The 24585-nt window shown below is 43.4% G+C and overlaps 1 protein-coding gene across 2 annotated transcripts in view; it reads left to right on the top strand.

Moving 5' to 3' along the window:
• Positions 1-20290, top strand: part of LOC149221192 (uncharacterized) — a 311552-nt gene extending 291262 nt beyond the window's left edge. For both annotated transcript variants that reach the window (XM_089385027.1, XM_089385029.1), the window contains exon 5: positions 19891-20290. In XM_089385027.1, coding sequence (XP_089241153.1) covers positions 19891-19920 — 30 coding nt within the window. In that variant the 3' untranslated portion in view covers positions 19921-20290. The remainder of the gene's footprint in view (positions 1-19890) is intronic.
• Positions 20291-24585: the final 4295 nt, after the last annotated feature.

The following is a 24585-nucleotide window of genomic DNA, read 5'->3' on the forward strand; positions in this document are numbered from 1 at the left end:
CTGATTTGACCAAGGAGGAGGCTTTTGCATGGACAGATGGAGCCCAATGTTGATTTGGGGTAGCATCAGATGTGCTCTAGCCCTGAAATTGGTGGAGAGGCTAAAGCACATGAGATCTCCAAGACTATGAAATGGTAATGGGCTCCTAAGTCTAAACTTAGGAAAATAAAAATATTAATGGGTATTAATATAAAACTGAGTGAGAAGGTTTTAAATGACATGGATTAAGCCAAATCTAATCTTAGTCGTTGATTAGAGATTTAATCTCGGCTGTTGAAGACTCAACAGAAAAGTATAAGAGGAGGCTTGAGGGTGAGTTGGAGATACACCAAGATTGATCAATCAGTTCAATTTTCTAGAGCGGGGTTTGCTGAAAGAAACCGAACTAGTGATCAGAGCTGCAGCGAGGGGCAGTGAGTGCACAACAGAGAGGCAGAGATAGTGCCAAAGGATCAGCGCTAAGGCAGAGTAGGCTATGCAAAGCCAGCAGGAGCCACGCAGAGGGCCAAAGGGATAGCGCAGAGGTTACCAGGGCCTGCGTGAGTGACGCAGAGAACCAGAGATCCAGCGCAAAGTATCAGAAGGTTGACGCAAAGACCAGGAGGGCTCACGCAGAACCTCAGAGAGGCGTTGGAGATATTTTCGTGGTGTAGACTTGCCGAATATCTACTTCCGAAGAGAGGTATTACTGCCAAATAGATATCTTTGTTGGGTGAGCCAGTTTGGCACCCAGTTGTACTCAAGAAAGCTTCTTAATAATAAAACCCTCAGAACTGCTGCACTGGTTTTCCCAAGTTGGGTTTTTCTGGGACGATTGTCCAAAAATAACAGTGTCCCTTGTGTGTTTGTTTATTCTTTCAGTTGATGATCTGTAGATGGTTGAGACTGCATTTGTGTTTATTTTCAGTATTTATATGGTTAAATAACTTGTTAAGAAATTAAACAAGTAGGTGAAATAAACCAGATAGTGCAGGAAGAATTTCTAACGGGTTAGACTTAGAAATTTCAACATGGTATCAAAGCATTGCAGATCATAGGAGAGCTGAAGGCAGTAGAAATAGTTGTCCCGAGAGACAGAGTTGTTCCTAAGTAGAAGGCAACAGAGAAGGAGTGATGCAGAGGGCCTATGTCATCATTTTGAACCAGAGAGAAGGCCAACGCAGAGGCAGAAGAGGATCACAAAGCGCCACGTCATCCTACTTAGACAGGTAGGCTTTCTGCTGTTGGCCAGAGGAGTGATTCAGCCTTGCCGGGATTGCGCAAAGCTAAGAGGCTCAGTTTCTTCAGCTGCTGGGGCCTAGGGAGCTGTGGGCAGATTGTGGATTGTGAAGCTGGTGGGGTGTTGTTGCTGTCGAAGCAGAACAGTACCTAATGGGACAGAACCAAGGTAGAGGGAGTCGCTACCTAGGCAGATTTCTAGCCAAGAAATCCAGATCAATGTTGCAGGAGCAAAGGGGATCGGAGAGGAGCGATTCGACTATTGGCAGAAGGATTTCCAGGAGGGAAATCGAGACTCAGAGGGAGTCTAGGAGAGGATTTCCAAGAGGGAAATCAAGACTCAGAGGGAGTCTAGAAGAGAACTTCCAAGAGGGAAGTAGAGACTCAGAGGGAGTCGAGGAGAAGAGCGGAGATGGCAATGAACAGACTGAGGGATCAGGACAGGTTGGACGGGGCATCCAACTTTGTCATTTGGAAGGCCAGGATCCTGTCTGTTCTAGATAGACATCGCATCAAGGGCTTCGCCTTGAGAACTGTGGCTATCCCAGTCGACCCAGCTGATAACGAAAGGTATGAAGATGCAATGGCCAAGGCAAAGTGCATAATCCTTGATGGGGTCAAGGATCATGTAATTCAGCATATTGCCGAGAAGAACACGGCAAAGGAGATGTGGGATACCTTGACGACATTGTATCAGGTCACTTCTGTGCAGAGGAAGATGCTACTGGAGAATCAGTTGCAGTCATATAAGATGCAGATGGGGGAGTAGATAGATCTATACCTCAGCAGTTTGCAACAGATTTAGGACCAACTTACTTCCATAGGGGCCATGCTGGATCAAGAGTTCATGGTGAAGACCGCCCTGAATGCAGTCTCCGAGGATTGGGAGACATTTGTCCAAAGCATTTTGGCCAGAGCTAATCTTCCAGGATGGGAAGAGATGTGCGCATCTCTTCCCCAAGAAGAGATCAGATGACTGACTAAGGTGTGAAGTAGCAGCAAAGGCGGTTGAATCAAGAAAGAGGAGGAGGATACGGCTCTGGAATCTGTGGGACAACAGGGGAAGAGAAAGAAGAAGGACATCTCCAAGATAAAGTGTTTCCATTGTGGAGAGCTGGGTCATTATGTAACTCAGTGTCCCAGGAATAAGAATAAGGGAGAGGCTTCTGACTCCGAGGCAACTCCGGCATAGGCAGAGAAAGAAGTCGAGACGGATGATGACTGTGCCATCAGTGCTCATGCACCTCTAGAGAAGAGGTGGGGTGACATCGAATTGTAGTTAGGAGGACTACAGAAGATGTGGGGCAGATCCTTGAGGTACCCAAACTCTTGGAACATATCTAGCTATGGGAGCCCCGAGTGACAGTGGCAGGATGACGGATGTCAGTAGAAGCAAGATGCGGATGGAGCGGTAGAACAATGCTAGAGTGTAGGGATCTATAGCAGTGCAATGAGGGTTGTAGCAGTGCGAGAGGCACATAAGAGGTTGCAACAGTGCAGAAAGGCACAGTGGTGTTTGCAGTAGTGCGAGAGGCACAGAGTTGTTGCAGCAGCACAGAGGTAGCAGAGGGAGCACAGGATAGTAGCAGAGGGAGCTTCAACATCAAGAGGGCTTCTAGCTTGACAAGGATGTCAGTAGTTGGGTAGATCAGTTACTTACTTCTCAGTAACTGAGTTGCAGTGCAGCAATAGTAGTGGTAGTGCTATGGGCAACACGATGCAGCATGATGAGAGAGAGTTGTAGTGCAGATGCAGTGTTGGGAGGAAGGACCAGCAGCAGCACGGATGCAGAGGGAGCTGCAGTACAGATGTAGCAGTGGCAGTGGTAGAGCCATGGGCAGCAATATAAGAGGCAGCAATGCAGAGGATGTTAGGCAGCAGGCCAAGCATCAACACATGTACTGGTGCCGGATGATCAGGGTAATGTTCAGTGCTAGAGCACATTCCTTGCTAAGAGGGAGTGTTGATTTGGGGTAGCATCGGATGTGCTCTAGCCATGAAAATTGGTGGAGAGGCTAAAGCACATGAGATCTCCAAGACCCATAAATGGTTTGGGGAAATTCCACCTAGTTAGAGAGATATTAAAATAATTAATATTTTGAATAGGTTCCTAAGTCTAAACTTAGGAAAATAAAAATATCGATGGGTATTAATATAAAACTGGGTGAGAAGGTTCTAAATGACATGGATCATGCCAAATCTAATCTTAGCCATTGATTAGGGATTTAATCTCAGTCGTTGAAGACTCAACAGAAAAGTATAAGAGGAGGCTTGAGGGTCAGTTGGAGATACACCAAGATTGATCAGTCAGTTCGATTTTTTGGAGCGGGGTTTGCTGAGAGAAATCGAACCAGTGATTCGAGTTGCAGCAAGAGGCAGTGAATGCATAGTAGAGAGGTAGAGATAATGCCGAAGGATCAACGCTGAGGCAGAGGAGGCTACACAAAGCCAACAGGAACCACACATAGGGCCAGAGGGATTGCATAGAGGCTACCAAGGCTGCGTGAGTGACGCAGATGGCTAGAAAGCCAGCGCAAAGCATCAATAGGTTGACGCAGAGGGTTCCAGGCTAACGCAGAGCCTCAGAGAGGCGTTGGAGAGATTTTCATGGAGCATACTTGCCGAATATCTACTTCCGAAGAGAGGTATTACTGCCAGATAGATATCTCTGTTGGGTGAACTAGTTTGGCACCCAGTTGTACTCAAGAAAGCTGCTTAATAATAAAACCCTTAGAATTACTGCACCGATTTCCCAAGTTGGGTTTTTCCGGGGACGATTGTCCCAAAATAACGATGTCCCTTGTGTGTTTGTCTATTCTTTCAGTTGATGATCTGTAGATGGTTGAGACTGCATTTGTGTTTATTTTCAGTGTTTATATGGTTAAATAACTTGTTAAGAAATTAAACAAGTAGGTGAAATAAACCAAATAGTGCAGGAAGGATTTCTAACGGGTTAGTCTTAGAAATTTCAACACACAATTAGCTTTTGATCACCTTAAGGAGGTGATGAGTAGTTTCCTGGTGTTGGCACTCCCGGATTTCCCTCGGTTGTTCGCACTGGTGTGATGCATCGGGAGAGGGGATTGGGGCAGAATTTTCCTAGGATGGACATCCCATTGCTTTTGAGAGTCGGAAGCTCCTACCACATGAGAGGTCGTATTCTATATACGAAAACGAGATGTTGGCCATCATGCTTGCATTGGCTGTGAAAATTCTATCACTGCAACCTCTGATTTACTTTGCCTACTTATTTTCAGTAAGTTATTTATGAAATTCCTTCAATAAACATTAAAATAAATTCTGTTGCAGATATCACACCATAATACAAAAACAAACACATGCACAAGAATCAACACATCGACACAGATATTTTGGACAATAGTACCCGGAAAAACCCAATGTGGGAAAACCAGTGCAGCAAGGGAGGATTTTATTATTCGGCAATTCTTGAGTACAATCAGGTGCCAAATTGGCTTACCCAACAGAGAGAAAAATTCTCCAGCACTTCTCCGAGTCCTAGCATCAGCCTCGCTGACCTCTTCGTAGCTCCCAGACACTCTACGTCAGCCCCTACTTTTCTACGTTAGCCCTGGGCCTCTCTGTGTCACCCACGTAGTCCCTCTAGTGACTGCGCAGTCTCCAGCGGCCTCAGCGTCTGCATGAAAGGCCTTGCGTCTGCCTCCCTGCCTCTGCGTTGGTCTTTTGTTGCTGACCCTGACTCTCTGCTCCGTACTAGCTTCCTCCTGCTTCTCTCTAGACCACTAGTTCGAATTTCTCAGTTAACCCCACTCCAGAAATCAAACTGACTAGTCTCCCTCAGTGTGTTCTCCAACTGACCCTCAAGCCTCTTCTTATACTTTTCTCGTTGGTCCATCAACGGTCGAGATTGAGTCCCTAATCAACGACTAAGATTAGATCTCGCTTGATCCATGAATTTTGGACTATTCTAACTCAGTTTTATATTAATTCACATTAATATTTTATTTTCCCTAAGTTTAGACTTAGGGACTCCATTAAAAATATTAATTATTTTAATATATTACAAGCGGGTTAGATTCTGCCCAAACCATTTCTGGGTCTTGGAGATCTCATGTGCTTTAGCCTCTCCACGAATTTTCATGGCTAGAGCACATCCAATGCTACCCCAAATCAACACTCCCTCTTAGCGAGGACTGTGCTCTTGTAATACTCCTCACTGAGTATCACCCTGATCATCCGGCATCGGTCCCTGTGCTGATGCTAAGCCTCCCTCCCCAACATCCTCTGCTCTGCTGCATCCTGTACTGCTGCCCATGGCTTTGCTGCTGCCACTGTTGCATCTGTACGGCAACTCCCTCTGCATCCGTGCTGCTGCTAGTCCTTTTCTCCCAACACTGCATCCGCACTGCAACTCGCTCTGCATCCATGCTGCTATCCCCATTTCTGCTACTAAAATAGGTTCTTTATCATCCCCATATTTTCCGTGAAGTAATCAAACTTTGTCCTTCCAAGGGCCTTGGTGAGGATGTTCGCCTCCTATTCTCCTGTAGGAGTGTAGCTCAACTGTACAGCGCCTCATTGGACACAGTCTCTGACAAAGTGACACCGGATATCAATATGCTTTGACCGATCATGAAACACTAGATTCTCAGAGAGCTTGATGCAACTCTGATTATCGCACATGATCTTGGTCGCCTCCATTTTCCTTCTGAATAGGTTCACAAGCAGTTTTCTAAGCCATATGGCCTCACACGAAGCTGTGCTTGCCGCCATATATTCTACCTCAGATGAGCTTAGAGCCACGGACTTCTATTTCCTACTGCACCAGGAATTCATTCCGGATCCAATGTTGAAACAGTACCCAGAGGTACTTTTCCAACCCACTGAACTTCCGGCCCAATCTGCATCAGTAAATCCACTCAATCTGATATCCTTACCCCTGGTGTACAAGAGTCCATAATCAACTATTCCCTGTAAATACCTGAGAACGTGTTTGGCTACTGCCCAGTGCTCCCTCTTCGGTTCCACCATGAACTGATTAAGGGTGTTGATAGTGTAGCAAATGTTTGGCCCGGTATTGACCAGATACATCAGGGACCCTCTGAGTTGCCTGTATAGGGTGGGATCAACATCCTTGTCTTCTGATGCATCAATCTTCTTCCAATTGGTGATCATTGGAGTAGCCATGGGTCTACAGTCCTCCATCCTGAATCTTTTCAGGATTTCTGTAGCATACCTCCCTTGCCCAAGGAAGATCTCTCCCTTCTGCTACCAAACTTCCAACCCTAGGAAGTAATGCATTAGTCCCAAATCCTTCATATCGAATTCTATGGCTAGATTCTTCTTGCAGTCCCCAATGAGCCTGGATGATCCTGTCAGAAAGAGATCATCCACATACAATACTAAGATTAGTAGCTCATTCTCTATAACTAGATAGTAGAGATTCAGATCCGCGTCACTCTTGACAAATCCCATCTTCTGCAAGTAGCCATCGATTCGACCATACCATGCTCTAGGTGCTTGTTTCAGCCCATACAAGGCTTTCTTCAATCTGCATACATGAGACTTCTTCTCATGTGTCTCAAAGCCCTCTGGTTGTTCAATGTATACCTCTTCTTCTAATACCCCGTTCAAAAAATCCGTTTTGACATCCATCTGAGATATCACGGTCCTAATAGATGTATACCTGGCTATCGGGGCGAAGGTCTCCTCGTAGTCAATTCCTTCCTTTTGAGCATACCCCTTAGCCACAAACCTGGCCTTGTATTTCTTAACACTACTGTTTGCAGCGTATTTGATCTTGTAGATCCATCTCGAACCTACTACTAATCTGTCTTGAGGCCTTGGCACTACCTCCCAGACATCGTTCACCATTATGGAGTTGTATTCCTTTGCCATCGCATCCAGCCAAACCTGATGTTGAGCTGCCTCCTGGAAACTGGCAGGCTCCCCATCCTGAGCTACTAATGCCTGATATCTATCTGGCTATTTTCGCTCCCTCTTATTGTTTCTTGGCGCACCGATGAAGTCCTTTGGATCTTCTAGAATCTGACGAAGTTCCCTACTAGTTCTTCCTCTGCAGGTGCCTCTGTTAGCTCCTCCTCATCATGTGAATCTTCCTGATCTGAGGAAGAATTCTTTACTTCTCTTGGTTGACGAGGTTTAACCAATGGCTCTTCTTTTGACTGCTCCTCGGAAAGCATCTCACGAGATTTTCTGAGAGCCTTGTCCTCCATGAACTTTACGTCTTGTCAAATCACTACCTTCCTACTCCCTAGAAGATAGATTCTGTATGCCTTAGCGTTCTCGCTATATCCCACTAGATATCTCTTTTCCGCAGTTTGATCCAACTTTTTCCTCTTTTCCTCGGGTATGCGAGAATATGCTAAACTTCAAAATATCCTGAAATGACTGACTTCAGGCATCTTCCCTGTGAAAACTTTCTCTGGAGTAATCTTGCCCAACGCCCGATGAGGAGTCCTATTCTGAACATAGACTATTGTGTTGCATGCTTCTGCCCACAGGAATTTTTCCATATCCTAATCATACATCATGGCCCTAGCTACTTTTATAATAGTCCTGTTCTTCCTTTCTGATACTCCATTTTGCTCTAGATTATACAGAGTTGTCCACTCTCCTCTGATGCCCTCCTTAGCACAAAAATCAATGAAGTCCTTATTGACATACTCTCCTCCATTATCTAAGCGCAAAACTCTTATTTTCTTCCCAGTTAGATTCTCCACCAGAGCCTTGAACTCTTTGAATCGACAGAAAGCCTCGTGCTTGGTTTTCAGAAAATAAATCCAAGCTTTCCTTGAGTGGTCATCAATGAAGGTAAGGAAGTACTCGGCACCACTAAGAGCTTTGGTGGACATAGGTCCGTAGATATCTAAATGTATCAATCCTAGTACACTCTTGGCCCTGTGTTTACTCCTAGGAAATGTTGCCTTGGCATACTTCCCTAGAGCACATCCTCTACATACATCATCTCGTTCTGTACTAAGATCCGGAACTCCTGTTATAGTGCTCCTAAGAATTCTCAGAGCCCCATGGTGCAAATGTCCCATTCTTCTGTGCCATAGTTCGTTCAGGTCCTTGTCTCCATGACTACCTATTAGTGCCATTAGTGATTCTAGTTGTAATTTGTACAACTTGTTACTTTTGATCCTGATCTGCACTTTCTTTTTCCAACTCGGGTGTTTGACGTATACCTTCTCCTTGATGAAGTAGACGTCATAGCCCTTGCCTTGAAGTTGCGATACGGAAAGTAAGTTCATCCCCAATCCTGGTACATGTAGCACATTTGTAGCGCGGAACCGTTCTCCTGATTCTGTTTGAAAAACTATGGTACCCTTCCCTTTTGGAGTACACTTTGCCTTGTTCCCCATGGTGATCTGAAAGTTCATTTTCTCCCTTGATTCTGGTCATATGCCAAGAGGCTCCACTGTTTATATACCATAATTCTGATGATGCAGAACTAGTCATACAAGCCACTTCTTCTTCCATCCTGGAAGCCAACATGGAGAAATCAAAATCTCTTGTGCAATTTTCTGAAAATCTGTGCAAGTCCCTTGACATGGATGCCTCTACATCATGGTCTCGACCCATAACTGATTTTCCCTATTGAAGTTTCTAAATTTACTTAATTTAGAAACCCTTCATGCACTTTATCTGATTTATTCCTACCTACTTGTTAATTTTTTTTAACAAGTTATTTACAAAGTAAATACTGAAAATAAACACCAGTGCATGCTCAACATATTACAGATCAGCAACTAAAAGAAACAAGAACAAACACACCACTTGACACCATTATTTTTGGACCAATGTGCTCGAAAAAAACCTAATGCGGGAAAACCGGTGCAGCTATCTGAGGGTTTTCTTATTAAGCAATATCAGAGTACAATCTGGGTGCCAAAACTGGCCTACCCAACAGAGAATTTCCTTAGCAGCTATACCTCACAGTTTGAGAGAAATCTCCTGGCTGAAACCCCGGAAAACCCTTCCGGCAGCTCCTCAGCACAAAACTGCTCTTGCAACCCCAGCGTTTGCCCAATTTGGACTGCGTCAGCCCCTCTCTGTCTCACGCTGGCCCTGCATCAGCCTTTCTTGGCCTGCATCAGCCCCAGGAGGCCCTACGTCAGCTTTGGGAGCCTCTGCGTCAGCTACGCTGGCCCCTCTGGTGCTTTGCGCAGCACTTGGCTGCCTTTGCGTGGCCCTGCATGAGCTCTTGCTGGCTCTATGTCACCCTTTTTGGCTACTGCGTGGCTCTCCTAGCACAATCTCTGCCTTCTCTGTTCCTCTGTACTCAATGCCCCTCAGTTGCTCTCCCAGTCACTGATTCTATCTCTCTTAGCAAACCCCGCTCTAGAGAATAGAATGACTGATCATCTAATGTACTGCTCCAAGTGACCCTCAAGCCTCTTCTTATACTTTTCCTGTTGACATCTCAACGGTTGAGATTAAGTCCCTAATCAATGGCTAAGATTAGATTTGGCTTGATCCATGTCTTTTGGACCACTCTAACACAGATTCATATTAATACACATCAATATTTTATTTTCCCTAAGTTTAGACTTAGGGATTCCATTAAAATATTAATTATTTTAATATCTCCTAATCTGTTTAGAATCTACCCAAACCCTTTCTGGGTATTGGAGATCTCATGTGCCCCAACCTCTCCACCAAATTTCATGGCTAGAGCACATCCGATGCTACCCCAAATCAACACTCCCTCTTAGCGAGGACTATGCTCTAGCAATACTCCTCACTGAGTATTACTCTGATCATCCGACATCGATACCTTTGCTGATGTTAGGCCTTCCTGCCCAACATCCTCTGCACTACTGCCTCCTGCACTGCCGCCCATGGTTCTGCCACTGCCACTGCTGCATCTATACGATAGCTCCCTCTGCATCCATGCTGTTGCTGGTACTTTCTCCCAGCACTGCACCTCTTCTCATCAAGCTGCATTGTGCTGCCCATTGCTGCACTGCAACTCAATTACTGAGAAGTAAGTAACTGATCTCCCAACTGACCTCCATGTTGGGCTAGAGACACCCACTGATGTTGAAGCTCCCTCTGCCGCTAACAAGTGCTCCCTCTCTTTGACCTCTGCACTGCTGCAACAACTCCCTGCATCTTGCACCGTTGCACACCTCGTTGTGCCTTCCTGTACTAGTGCAACACTCCTATGCCTCTCGCACTGCTGTAGCCTACTAGCTTTGCGCTGTCTTGGGACTCCTACACTGTAGCTCTCTCTACTGCTCCATCTGCATCCTTCTCTACCCAACTCAGCCAGTCCTGCTACTCCTCTTCGGGGCTCCTGTAGCAAGGTCTAATCCAAGAGGCTGAGTACCTCAAGGATCCTACCCCTCATCGCCTGTAGTCCATCTGACTACAGCTCGATGTCTCCCCACTTCCGCTCAAGTGGTGCGTGTGCACTCATGGCATAGTCATCGTCTGTCAAAACTTCCTTCTCTGCCCGTGCTGGCGCTGCCTTAGTCTCGGAAGACTCTCCCTTACTCTTCTTCCTTGGGCACTGGGTCGCATAATGACCCATCTCCCCACAGTGGAAGCACTTGATCTTGGAGATATATTTCTTCTTCTGCTTCTCCTGCTTTCCCTCAGATGCTAGGGCCACATCCTCCTCCTTTTGCTTGACCTTGATCCCTTTGCTGCTACTACCTGTCTTTGACTGCTGTCTGATCTCTTCCTGGTGAAGAGCTGCCCACATCTCATCCCAAGGTAGGAGATTCGCTCTGCCCAGGATGCTCTGGACAAACACTTCCCACTCTTCTGAGACAGCATTCAGGGTTGTCCTCACCATAAGCTCTGATCCGATGTCGCTCCTATAGCAGTCAACTGATCTCAGATCTCATTCAGTCCTCCGAGGAAGGAGTCAATCGCTTGACTGTTCTTCATCTGATACGACCTCATCTGATTCTCGAGCAACATTCTTCTCTGCACAGAAGTATGCTGGTATAGGTTCTTAAGAGCCTCCCACATCTCAACTACCGTTTCCTTCTCGGCTATATGTGGTACCACATGATCCTTTACCCCGTCAAGGATAATGCACTTGGCCCTCGCCATCGCCTCTTCGTACTTGTCATTATCATTTGGGTCGAATGGGATAGCTAATGTCTTCAAGGCGAAGTTCTTGACACGATTCCTATCAAGCACTGATAAGATTCTGGCCTTCCAAACTATGAAGTTCGATGCTCCATCCAATCTATCCTGGTCTCTTACCCCGTGTAGTGCCATGATGCTCCTCTACTTCCTTCCTGGAAGTTCTCTGGTTGACTTCTCTAAGTCTCTACTTCCCGTCTGGAAGTTCTCTTCTGGACTCCCTCTAAGTCTTGATTTCCCTCCTGGAAATCCTTCTACCGCTTGTCAAGATGCCCCCTACTCTGATCTTCTTGTGCAACTGCACTGTTGATCCAGGTTCCTCGGCTAGAAACCCTCGGTAACAACTCCTCTGGCCCTGCTCTGTCAGGCACTGTTTTGACTACAGTACCTCACCAGCTCCACTCTGCAATATTCCTGCAGCCTTCTAGACCCCAGCAACTACCTCTCTGTGAACTGCGTCAGCCCCTCTCTGCCTCACGCTGTCTCTGCGTCACCTTGGATGGGTCTGTGTTAGCCCTGGGATGCCCTGCGTCAGCCCTCTAGCCCTCTACGTTAGCAATGCTGGCCTCTTTGAGGCTCTGCGCAGTTCCCGGCTTCTTCTGCGTGGCTCTGGCTGGCTCTGCGTCACACTTCCTTGGCTTCTGCACTGCTAGAAACAACTTTTGTCACCTCGGGACAACTGTTTTCTGTTGATATTGCTCCAATCGGCTGATTTCTTTTAGTCCTCCTGTGATTTGCAATCACGCTCTGATACCATGTTGAAGTTTCTAAGTTTACTTAATTTAGGAACCCTTCATGCACTTTTTTTGATTTATTCCTACCCATTTGTTAATTTTTCTTTAACAGATTATTTACAAAGTAAATACTCAAAATAAACACCAGTGCATGTTCAACATATTATAGATCAGCAACTAAAAGAAACAAGAACAAGCACACCACATGAAACCATTATTTTTGGACCAATGTCCCCGAAAAAAACCCAATGTGGGAAAACCAGTGTAGCTATTTGAGGGTTTTTCTTATTAAGCAATATCAGAGTATAATCTGGGTGCCAAAACTGGCCTACCCAACAGAGAATTTCCTTAGCAACTATACCTCACAGTTTGAGAGAAATCTCCTGGCTAAAACCCCGGAAAACCCTTCCGGTAGTTCCTCAGCACAAAACTGCTCCTGCAACCCTAGTGTCTGCCCAATCTAGATTGCGTCAACCCCTCTCTGTCTTACGCTGGCCCTGCGTCAGCCCCAGGAGGCCCTGCATCAACTCTGGGAGCCTCTGCGTCAGCTACGCTGGCCCTTCTGGTGCTCTACGCAGCACTTGGCTGCCTCTGCGTGGCCCTGCGTGAGCCCTTGCTGGCTCTGCGTCACCCTCCTTGGCTGCTGCGTTGCTCTCCCGGCACAATCTCCGCCTTCTCTGTTTCTTTGTACTCAATGCCCCTCAGCAGCTCTCCCGATCACTGATTCTATCTCTCTTAGCAAACCCCACTCTAGAGAATAGAATGACTGATCATCTGGTGTACTGCTCCAAGTGACCCTCAAGCCTCCTCTTATACTTTTCCTGTTGACATCTCAACGGCCGAGATTAAGTCCCTAATCAACAGCTAAGATTAGATCTGGCTTGATCCATGCCTTTTGGACCACTCTAACATAGATTCATATTAATACACATTAACATTTTATTTTCCCTAATTTTAGACTCAGGGACTCCATTAAAATATTAATTATTTTAATATCTCCTGATCTATTTAGAATCTGCCCAAACCCTTTCTGGGTATTGGAGATCTCATGTGCCCCAAAGTCTCCACCAAATTTCGTGGCTAGAGCACATCTGATGCTACCCTAAATCAACATTCCCTTATTGTCTCTGATTACTCGCTTTGATACCATGTGAAAATTCTATCACTGCAACATCTGATTTACTTTGCCTACTTAGTTTCAATAAGTTATTTATGAAAATCCTTCAAAAAACATTAAAATAAATTCTGCTGCAGATATCACACCATAATACAGAAACAAACACATGCAAAAGAATCAACACATCGACACAGATACAGTCCCCGGAAAAACCCAATGTGGGAAAACTAGTGCAGCAAGGGAGGATTTTATTATTCAGCAATTTTCAGTACAACCGGGTGCCAAGCTGGCTTACCCAACAGAGAGAAAATTCTCTAGCACTTCTCCCAGTCCCGGTGTCAACCTGGCTGACCTCTTCGTAGCTCCCAGACACTCTACATCAACCCCTGCTTCTCTGCGTTAGCCCTAGACCTTTCTACATCACCCACACAGGCCCTCTAGTGACTGCGCAATCTCCAGCTGCCTCAGCGCCTACCTGAAAGGCCCTGCGTCTGCCACTCCTGCCTCTGCGCTGGTCTTCTATTGCTAATCCCGACTCTGCTCCGTACTAGCTGCCTCCTGCTGCTTTCCAGACCACTAGTTCAAATTTCTCAGCTAACCCCACTCCAGAAATCGAACTGGTTGGTCTCCCTCAGTGTGTTCTCCAACTAACCCTCAAGCCTCTTCTTATACTTTTCTCGTTGGTCCATCAACGGCCGAGATTAAGTCCCTAATCAACGGTTAAGATTAGATCTGGCTTGATCCATGACTTTTGGACCATTCTAACTCAGTTTTATATTAATTCACATTAATATTTTATTTTCCCTAAGTTTTGATTTAGGGACTCCACTAAAAATATTAATTATTTTAATATCTTCCAAACTGTTTAGGTTCTGCCCAAACCATTTTTGGGTCTTAGAGATCTCATGTGCTTTAGCCTCTCCACCAATTTTTGTGGCTAGAGCACTTCCGATGCTACCCCAAATCAACATTGGCCAAATTCCGACAATACTTAGTGGGTAACCGATTTTGGGTAAAGACAGATCACAATAGTCTTCACCACTTCATGGGGCAACAGGGCCTTAATGACAAACAACAAAGATGGGTCAGCAAGGTGCAGGCCTACGATTTTGATATTGCGTACGTGCAGGGAAAGTACAACGTAGTGGCCAATGCATCATCCAGGAGACCCGCAGGCCTCTCACTCATGAGCATTTGCCATGACTACAAGTCACAATTTGTGGTAGAGCACTCCAAAGATCGGCAAACATGCGAGATATTGGAGGGAACACACGTAGATGAGTGCTATCGAGTGATGGCCAAGATCATATATTACAAGGGGCGCATATTTTTGGTACCAAGCTCACAGTTGAGGGAGAGGGTACTCCATGCAACACATGATTCCCCATTATCAAGGCATCAGGGGTTCAGGAAGACGTACATGGCAGTCAAAGAGCACTTCACTTGGAAGGGCCTCAAGGGGGACATGTTGAGGTATGTACAGGAGTGTGAGGCATGCCAAAGGAATAAGGGGGAGTTGACCCATCCAGTTGGGTTGTTGCAACCTCTTCCCATTCCCGAGAGAAAATGGGAGAGTATCTCCATGGATTTCATCACGGGGCTTCCAACGGTGCAAGGCAAGGATTGTATTTATGTGGTGGTTGATCGAATGACCAACTATGCCCATTTCTTCGTCATTCCTGTGAAAATTCTTAGATCTAATAATCTCAGGAATCCTATTGAAACCAACTGAATCTACTTCTCCTAGATTGTAAATGACATTACAAACTTATTTCATATTTCTTCATGAAATATTGAAGCAAACTACTGAATCACCCTACACCAATTAAATATGATTATGAAACATAGAAACTGAGCAAGGAAAATAGAAACACGTAGGGGACAGTTATTTTTGGACAAAAAGTCCCCGGAAAAACCAAATGCGGGAAAACCATTGCAACAACTCCGAGGGTTTATTATTATTAAGCAGTAGCAAAATCTGAATACATCTTTGAATACCTCACAGGGTTATTCAGTTATAGAGAGAAATACTGGCAGAAGCTTTGTGAGTTTTACCTCACACAATCACTGAGAAATCCTGGCTTATCCAACCCCAAATTGACTGCCCCACGGCTTTTCTGGCTGCCTCCGCGCAGTGTCTACGTTAGCCCAGCGTCAAGCTCTCTGGGTGTTGCGTCAGTTCTCTAGCTGGTCGATCTGCTGCCCAGGAGATTCAATTTCTACCTTTCGGTCTCACACCCTGGCTTCCGGCTTCTGAAAATCAAATTCCTTTGCAGATTTCAGACTCCTCTCTCTCCTTCTGCGTTGGTTCCGAGTTGCCCTTATGTCCCTGCGTCAGCCTCTGCGTCAAGGCTTCTGGATCACTCACTGCCTCTCTCTGCTAATGTATCTCTGGCTGAGAATCTCTCTCTCCGAAAGATGCTATCCCTGCCCTGAACTGCAAGAGATCTCCTCAATCGATTTTTCCTCTTGAGAACTTCTCACTTCTGAAAATCGATTTTCTTTATCTCTGTGTGTGTTTTCCAAATGACCCTCAAGCCCCTTCTTATATCTTCCTGTTGGACACCCAACGACCTAGATTAAATCATAATCAAAGGCTCAGATCATTTTGGCTTGATCTGTGGTTTTTTCTAGAAGTTTCACCCGTGATTAGATTAATACCCATTAATATTTTAAATTTCCTAAGTTTAGACTTAAAAACCCCATTAAAAATATTAATTATTTTAATAAAATCACTTCTAAGTTCTGGGTGGAATTTCCAAAAACTCTTTTTGGGTTCTTTGGACTACCTGTGCCCAAGCCTCCCTGCAAAATTTGAGGCTTAGAGCACATCCAATGCTACCCCAAATCGACAATTCCAACCCGGTAATCAGCCTCACAGGTGGTTGAGTTGTTCTTTAGGGAGGTCTTCCATTTGCATAGACTCCCTAAGACCATACTTAGCGACACAGACAGTCGGTTCATGGGCGCATTTTGGCAGGAACTCTTCATATTAGTGGGTACTGAGCTCACCCCGAGCATGAGCTACCACCCACAAATGGACAGTCAGACAGAGCGAGTTAATAAATGGTTGGAAGGCTATCTTAGGAACTTTGTGACCGGGAGACAAAGGGAATGGATTCAATGGCTACACTTGGGCGAATATTGCTACAACACCACTCATCACATGTCCATCGGTATGTCACCCTTCCCTGCTTTATATGGTCATGATGTGTTATCTTCCAGTGATATTGTTTTTGGAGACAACAGAGCCCCAAAGGCCAAAGATTGGATCCTAGAGAGCCAAGACATTCTCAAGGCTCTCAAGGACAACTTATTGACAACGCAAAATCAACAAAAGATGTATGCTGATAGGCATAGGGTTGAGAGGCATTTTGAGGAGGGAGACTTGGTGTTCCTATGGCTACAACCATATAGACAGTCTACCTTGAAGCAGAAAGGGGCTGAGAAGCTGCAACCATGTTTCTATGGGCCGTATAGAGTGGTTAGGAGAGTTGGAGAGGTGGCCTACGAGCTGGAGCTTCCCCCGGGGAGCAAGATTCACAACATCTTCCATGTTTTGTGCCTCAAGAAGGTGTTGGGCCAACAGGTGACGACAGTTGTAGAGTTGCCCCCGCTTGATGATGAGGGGCATCTGGTTTTGGAACCGGAGGCCATTTTGGAGACTCAGGAAAGGAAGCTAAGGAACAGGACCATCAAAGAGTTTTTGGTGTTGGAAGAGTTTGCCGAATGAGGATGCCACCTGGGAGGGTGAGCACATATTGGAGCATCCAACGCTGAAGTTGCTTGAGGACAAGCAACATTTGGGAGGGGAGGACTGTAATGTCCCTTCCTAAATTATTTTGTTACAGGTTTAATTTCCCACAATTTTGGATAGTTTTGGAGGCCATGGAACCCACTCAATTTTGATATAGGGACTTAGGGAAGAAAAGGAGGACGTATTATTTTGTTAGTGCAGTGAGGGGGACACCCACATGAGAAAAATGCACTTGGCCAAGTGAAGATTTCGAATAGCCTTGGAGGGAAGTCGAATGGCAAGGTGGAGGGGCCCACATGGGAAGGAAGGCCCACGAAATTATAAATAGGAAGAGCTCATCCTCACAAAGCATCTTTTGTCAGTTGAACTCATTTTGTTGCTCGAGCTACTTAGCCAGGTCACTTGTTGTTTAGCAACAAGTTTTCCGTGCGAAGAACTCACTCTTTCTTCGGGGGACTTCAACTACCACCCTAGAGAGGTTTTGTCACATCATTCCAGAGGAGAGCTGGGGGATATTTCAGCACTTACATTCAAACATTCACTCAGTCATAGCGTGCTCCAGGAGGACACAAGAGGAGCACACGTGGGGGTCATTTCAGGTATCTTCCAGGGAGCAATTGTCGGGAGAATTTTGGTGAGGAAGGTTCAGGGACATAGCAGATGTTGTGTGGAGTTTTGGGAGCAGGGGGAGTCATCTACAGTTTAGCATGAATGTGCAGCTCCTTGGCCAATGTAGAAGCCTCTCACTGGGCACACGTGGGAGTTGGAGGATTGTGTTGTGAGGTTGGTACTTGTTGGGGAGACAAGGGAAACCTTTGGGGGAGTGTTTGCAGCAATTTTGGAATGCTTGGGGAAGGATTTCGCTGCTGTGCAGGCAGGCCGTACTTCCCAGCAGTTTGTGGAGGACATGGTGCTTTGGGGGCCGAATCTTGGGGTTCAAAACTAGGCCAAACCCTTTATGGGTTTTGGTGGGCTTTGCTTGAGGAGCTTGGGATTTATTTGGCAGAATTTTCTGAGCACTGGAGATGGGGTTTTCAGCAGCATCTTTGCAGGAGACAATGTAGTTTTGCTGGGGCAGCACAGGGCATCATTGAGATAGCTGATTTGGTCATCCGGGCTTGTAGTTTGATCACCTGGGCTTTGCTTCACTTGCCTTTTGGGCAAGCCCAGGTGCACTCCTCCCACATTATTGTATTATTGCTCCAGATTCATAATAAAATGGCTCAGCTGCTTCTCACTTTCAGTCTATTTATGGGTGTGCTCTAAAGTTTGAAATTTTCTGTTGTTGAATTTGTTATTTTCTTTGCATATCACTGTTTTTCCTAGTTTGGAACATTACATTATGCCATGGATAGGCTATCTACTCTAGGGGATAGTTATGATGATCTGACACCAACCTTTGGAAGTTAGGACTTCCATAAGAGGTTTGAGTTGACGATATAGGTTTCCCTATAGGCCTGTGACTGTGCAGCATTACACACAATGTTTTACTTAACATCACACACCGGCAGTTAACGGAGTAGGATTGAATACACATGCAGATGTGTGCACGTGTATCTGAAAACCAGCCATTGTGTTTGTAGGTGTGAAAGACCAATCTCTAGCAAAGATCAATTTTAACTTTTCATATATTATATTCTTTTATTTTCTTTAACTCTTTCCTTTACTTTCTATATAGTTTAAATGCACTGTGAATTATTTTCAGTCGACATTGGAAAAGAAAGGGAACTTGATTTGAATCAGCAAAAAACAAGATATTATTAAAAGTTTTTTCATGCTCAGTATGATACACAACTGTTTTTGTTCAATGTCAAGTGACCATACTACCAATCCATGTGTGTAGTTCCATTGAAAATGCTTCTGTTTGAATATTACTATTTGATGTTTATATTTGCTCTTTTTCTTTTCAGGAGTGAGTTAATTTCGTTATACTAAAATTCTCCAATACTAATAAAAATAATAATCTGTTATATTTTGCACGTTCTTATGATGTGCAATATCTCAACTTATGACTGCTGTACAGTTGGAGTTATTGATTATTTAGAATTTGCTGGATATATTATAAGTTTGAGGTGCTTTTGAACAATTGTGTGTATCTTCTCATATCTATTCTCCATTGAACTGGAAAAGTAATGAACGTCACTCTTCCCACTTAATCCCAAAACATAAGTAGTAGTTTCAAATGCAGCGACTTTCAACAGCTACATTACAAGTAAAATATCATTGGATTATTTACTTCCATCTCCTCAACCTCAGGCATGATTCAGATATACAGCATTTCCTAATCTCCAATCTATGTTGGCCCTTTGGATTCCCACCACCATCTCAAAAACACTACACATCTTCTATTTGGTTCTCTTGAGAGATGTACCCTAATTTCGCTCAACTGTAGTGATTTTTTAATGGAACCGCCATTCAATGCATTCCTTGCCTGCATTGAACTTACTAGTGTTTAGCATTGTGAAAGCCATCTGTCATTGGGTCTATCAACTACCCACTTGCTTCCTCAGAGGTTCAAGTATGAACGTGTAGAAATATAACAACCAAGATAGGAAGACTCCTTATAACTTGCATTTGTAAAGCTACTTTAACTGTATGTCCTCGTTTTAGTCTTTTGGTATGGACTTATATTTACAATTACAAAGTCTAAGGCTAATTTAACATCCAAGTAATGATAAAAAGTTTCTCTGGTATTATTTTTGCAGCACAAACTGGAACAAAAACAGATGCAGTCATTTAGGGGAAAACTCTGTTATTGTGATAAATTTTATGGATGGTTGCCTTTAGGCTTTAAGAGATACTTCATTTTTTTTTCAAAAAATGAGATGTTCTATAATTACAGTGTTCTTCCCAGATAATCTGCTTATAAGAAGGTTTTAAAATTTATGTCCATAGTGTTCTTCCCGATAATCTGCTTATAAGAAGGTTTTAAAATTTATGTCCATTTCCTTTGGCAGGTGGAATTGAATCGTTCAACAAGCAATTAAAGAATCTGAGATGTCAAAATTTCTATACTGAAGATTACCAATTTATAATTGATATCATCCCCAACTTGGGATTTTCCCAAGCATATGACACACATCTGTTTCAAGCATCCTCGTTTCTGGGACAATCAAGAAGAGAGTACAGAGTACAGACTTGTATATTGAAAAGATTTGCTGTGGTGCAGGCATAGTTCTGACAATTTTAGCGTCTCCAATAATTAAATTCCGTATGTATGTAATATTTAGTATTTAGTGGATGAAGTATAATCAGATTCATATTATATACAAATGGAAAGGTATACTAAAATGGTTGCTCTCTTGTGCATAAAATGTATTCTTGAAGGTCTCAGTTTAGTATTATGAGTTGGACGTTTTCAATGGAACTCTGAATTTCATCTGTTTGTCATATCTTATTCATTTTCAGTCAGATTTCTTATAGTTACAAGTCAATTGCTTCCCCATATACATCACTTTTTCCAAACTTCTATGTGCTGCCATACGTGTGTCTAGTCAGCCAACTGGGTGTTATTAGTTATTACTTAACAAATAATTCTGTGTGTTATATGGAAGCTTATTGCTCTTGTTTTTCATCTCCTTTATTATCTGTTTTGCCATGAGCTAAAGAAGTTTTTTCTGTATCAAAATTTTTTTGTGCCTAAATCACAGTTTAATGTGTGCACTCCATGGCTGCTTGGGAGCGGGAGCGGGGAGCGACATTTTCAAAAGCTCCTAGGTCGGGAGCGATTTTGGGAGCAAATTTTATATAATATATATTTTTATATATTTTGATGCATATATGTCAACAAAAGCATGTAGAATGATGAATTAGTGATAAAAAACATAAAAACATGGATTAAACCATATAACATCATTCATCTAGTAGTTATAATCTTCATCAACCATAGGTCCACAAATTACAAGTTTTCATTTATATAGCATGTAAGGGTGCACATAACCAAAATAACATCGAGTGCAATCCATCTCTGAACCGAAAATACATCAACAAATAGGCTCTAGATGACCTCTAGCATCCAAAAAAATCATGCTACAACAAATACCTACATATCATCAAAATCTTTGCCTATATTGGAATCATTAATATCACCCTCTAAGCATTAACATAAGATAGAAAAAACGTAGCATGTCAAGTCAAGTTTTTGCTTGAGTGATGGGTACATTTTTAGTAGGGCCATGATAGAGGAGTTGGACAAACAATGTCACTAACATCAAAGTACATAGAGGGCTTGGTGCTCTTGATTAAATATGAGTTCCATACCCTAATACATGACAAACCCACTGGAAACATCACAATCTCCCCAATCCTGAAATCCAAAAAAACTGATAACTCTGCTAGATTTTGATTGAGATCTAAAATTCTACTTTCTCCATAGGAAATCCAATGAGGTCGAAACCACTCTCAAACATCCCAAGTCATTTCATGGTAATGTTAAAAATTTAAGTAGCCATAGGCTTGAATATTAGGTTGCCCCACTCAAGAACTCTTGTTTCTTTGAAACAAAATTGTATTTGGAAAAACTTTTGGGAAAAAAATTGAGAAGAAAGCTAGGGAGCAATTTTTTTTTTGCGGGAGCGCGCTCCCGGGTTGTTCTCGATGCGCTCTTACTTGCAGCATGTTTTGGGAGTGGATTCGAGAGGGGGGGGGGGGGGGGGGGCACTTCCCCGCAACCCTGGTGCACTCTTGCATTTTAATGTTTAACCAATGTTGCAAAAATCGGCATCGGGATAAAATCAGCAAGGGTCCAGAAAACCAAAATGTCATAAAAATCAAGAAAATATCATTAAAAACTGACAAACATCGGCAAAACTAAGATACCACCAAAATATCGGTAAAAATCAGCAAACATTGGTTTGGGCAAAAAATCGCAATTTTGCGGTTGTTTCACGATAAAATTGGGATGTTTGCAACATTGTTAACATACTAACTGAAATTTTATAAAAGATAAAAGAAGCTGCATCAGAAGAGAACCTAAATTTTATAACTTCTGCATTATCTTGGTTTTACATCCTCTTCTTTTATGTAACATTGCCCTTTTTCCCTTTTTCTGTAAACCATTTAAGACCTCCATAGCATCTTCCTCCTGTCGACCTTTAGCCAAAAACTTCAAGCTCCTTATTTCCCTATGTTTGAATCCAATCTTGGTTTCCGTCTTCTCGAAGAGTCAAACTCTTTGCTTTGGGTCCCTGTTACTCCGCATGAAATCAGGGGTACATAAAAACTTTTGCAGCATTTCATCACCACCATTGTAATCCCAAGGTCACAAGTCAAAACATTGTAAAAATCGTGTGAGGTTTTGTATTAGATATCCCAAGACTATGTCTTGTCCTTGAGTATGGGAGCTTGCTTTTGTAGGGGTGATCACTAGTTTATGGGCTAGTCCAGTGAGCATCAAAGTGCACCTATGCCTTTACCACATGGTTATGATCTATAGAGTCTGTACGCAACCTTAGCTTTGCTGCAGTATTCCTCAAATAGCTCTCATGTATGGCAGTCTCATTTCCGAAAACTTTTATGTTTCCCAAGGCAGTAAATGGTTCCCAATGCAAAATGGTCCTAGTAGTAAAAAAATCAGCAATGTTCAGTGCATGAGAGGAGTCCATGTCACTTTGAATTTTTCCAATTAGAGGTGGTAGTGGTTAGATATAGTTTGGTCAAACTTGGTCAATAGGTTAAGTAGGTTTCTAGGTGGTAGAATAGGGGTAGTGTTGGGTAGAATGATGCATGTATTATGTCAAAAGAGGTATACTCAACAAGAGGAACAAAACATGTTGTTAGCACAATATTTCTGAAATTTTGATAATTACTTTTGATGTAGATCTTCTTTTAACTTATTCAAATATATCATTTAGCAATTATACTTTAAAAATTCAACAATAAAGAATATTATAACAATAGAGATCACGATGCATAAAAGAGAGACAAGATTTACCCTGGGAAAACCCACTACGTAAAAAGCTCAGCAACCTTTTCATTAGAGAAATTCTTCTTGTTCAATGAGAGACACACCTAGACCTATGGTCAAACCTGGACTTCTCCTCCAAGTCAAGTCATCCAAATTGATCCTACACTTTGTTGTTGATTCTGCACTTCCATAATTTCGACCTTCCTACAATATCAGTTGCCCCAAAATTTCAGCCCTGCAATAGTTGCCCCAGTAACCCAGAAAATTTCGGCCCCCTACCACAATTGCCCCAAAAACTGTGAATAACAGAGAGAGAGATTCCTTCACACATGCGAGTTGCTAGAGAGCGATAGGAGAGGGAAAGTTTGGCCTTCTGCTTCGTCCTTCTTTGTTCTTCTTGTCCTTAGTTCACTTTCCCAGAAACTGTCTTGAGAGAGAAATGAAAATTATTGTAATATTGCTAATAGAAATATTAAGTGGTAATAGACATGAAACTCACAACATGCAACCAAAAATCAAAACACATAGCAACAATATCAATACACCAACAATTTCACCAAATAATCTGAGCCATATTATTAATCATCATGAAGTGGGTACAATGAGTTGGGTCAAGTGCACCTAGGATTTCTAAAGCAAGCTAGATAAGTCCCAGGTGAGAAAGAGATTTTCCCACGTGCCAAAGAGTGTTGTCCTCCAATCTGTGCGCTAACCCAAAGAATTTGTTTCTTTTGCGTGAAGTAGAACTGGGGTTTGACCCGTCTAGAGTGCTTAGAAAATTCTACAAAATTGGTCATAGGCTCTCCTCAATAGACCCACAAAAACCCAGAAAGATTTCAGCCTAACTCCACTGCTTTGGAATTCCCACAAAATAGGGTGTACTTGGCCCACCATTAACGAATACGCACCACCAAGAAACCAACTGCAAATGATGCCAAAATACTGAGGAGTCCCTCCACCAATTTTCCTTAAGATTCCCTGCAAGCCCCAACCCCAAATTCCCGGTCTCCTTTACCACACGTGCTCAATGCATCAATCACTGCATAGGCTCTGCGAGTCTGCCTTTGCGCATGCCCAAAATTAGCCAAAATTCCTCCTAGAGTGTAACCTCCTAACCAACCCTGCAAATCAATTGAAATCCCTAGCAAATCTTCAGGGGAATTAGACCACCAAAGCCCACAATCGAGCCTGTTCTAAATCTTCTTCTCCCAGGGAGTGCGTGTTCCTTTCCCGCGCCAAACCTGCTCTAGGTAGTGATTGAATATACCTGTAATTGCTCCCAGAACAACTCCAAAATGTGATGATAATCTCCCCTAGAGTGGAACTTGAAATCCACTGAAGAAGGAGTTGAGATCTCTTTGAAAATTCTATCACTGCAGCAACTGATTTACTTTTCGTACTTATTTCACCATAAGTTATTCATGAAATTACTTCAACAAACATTAAAATAAATATTGTTGCAGATATCACACCGTAATACAGAAACAAACATATGCACAAGAATTAACACATTGACACAATTATTTTGGACTAATGTCCCTAGAAAAACCCAATGTGGGAAAACCGGTGCAGCAAGGGAGGATTTTATTATTCAGCAATCTTCTAGCACAATAGGGTGCCAATCTGGCTTACCCACAGATAGACAAATTTTCCAGCACTTCTTTTGAACCCAGCGTAGGCCCTACTCACCTCTGCGTTAACCTGAAACACTCTGCATCAACCTACTAAGGCTCTGCGCAGCTTCTCT

The sequence above is a fragment of the Pinus tabuliformis genome, chromosome Q, assembly GCF_031772625.1.
Source record: "Pinus tabuliformis cultivar Carrire ecotype Pingquan chromosome Q, CPIR1, whole genome shotgun sequence".
Classification (NCBI taxonomy): Eukaryota; Viridiplantae; Streptophyta; class Pinopsida; order Pinales; family Pinaceae; genus Pinus; species Pinus tabuliformis.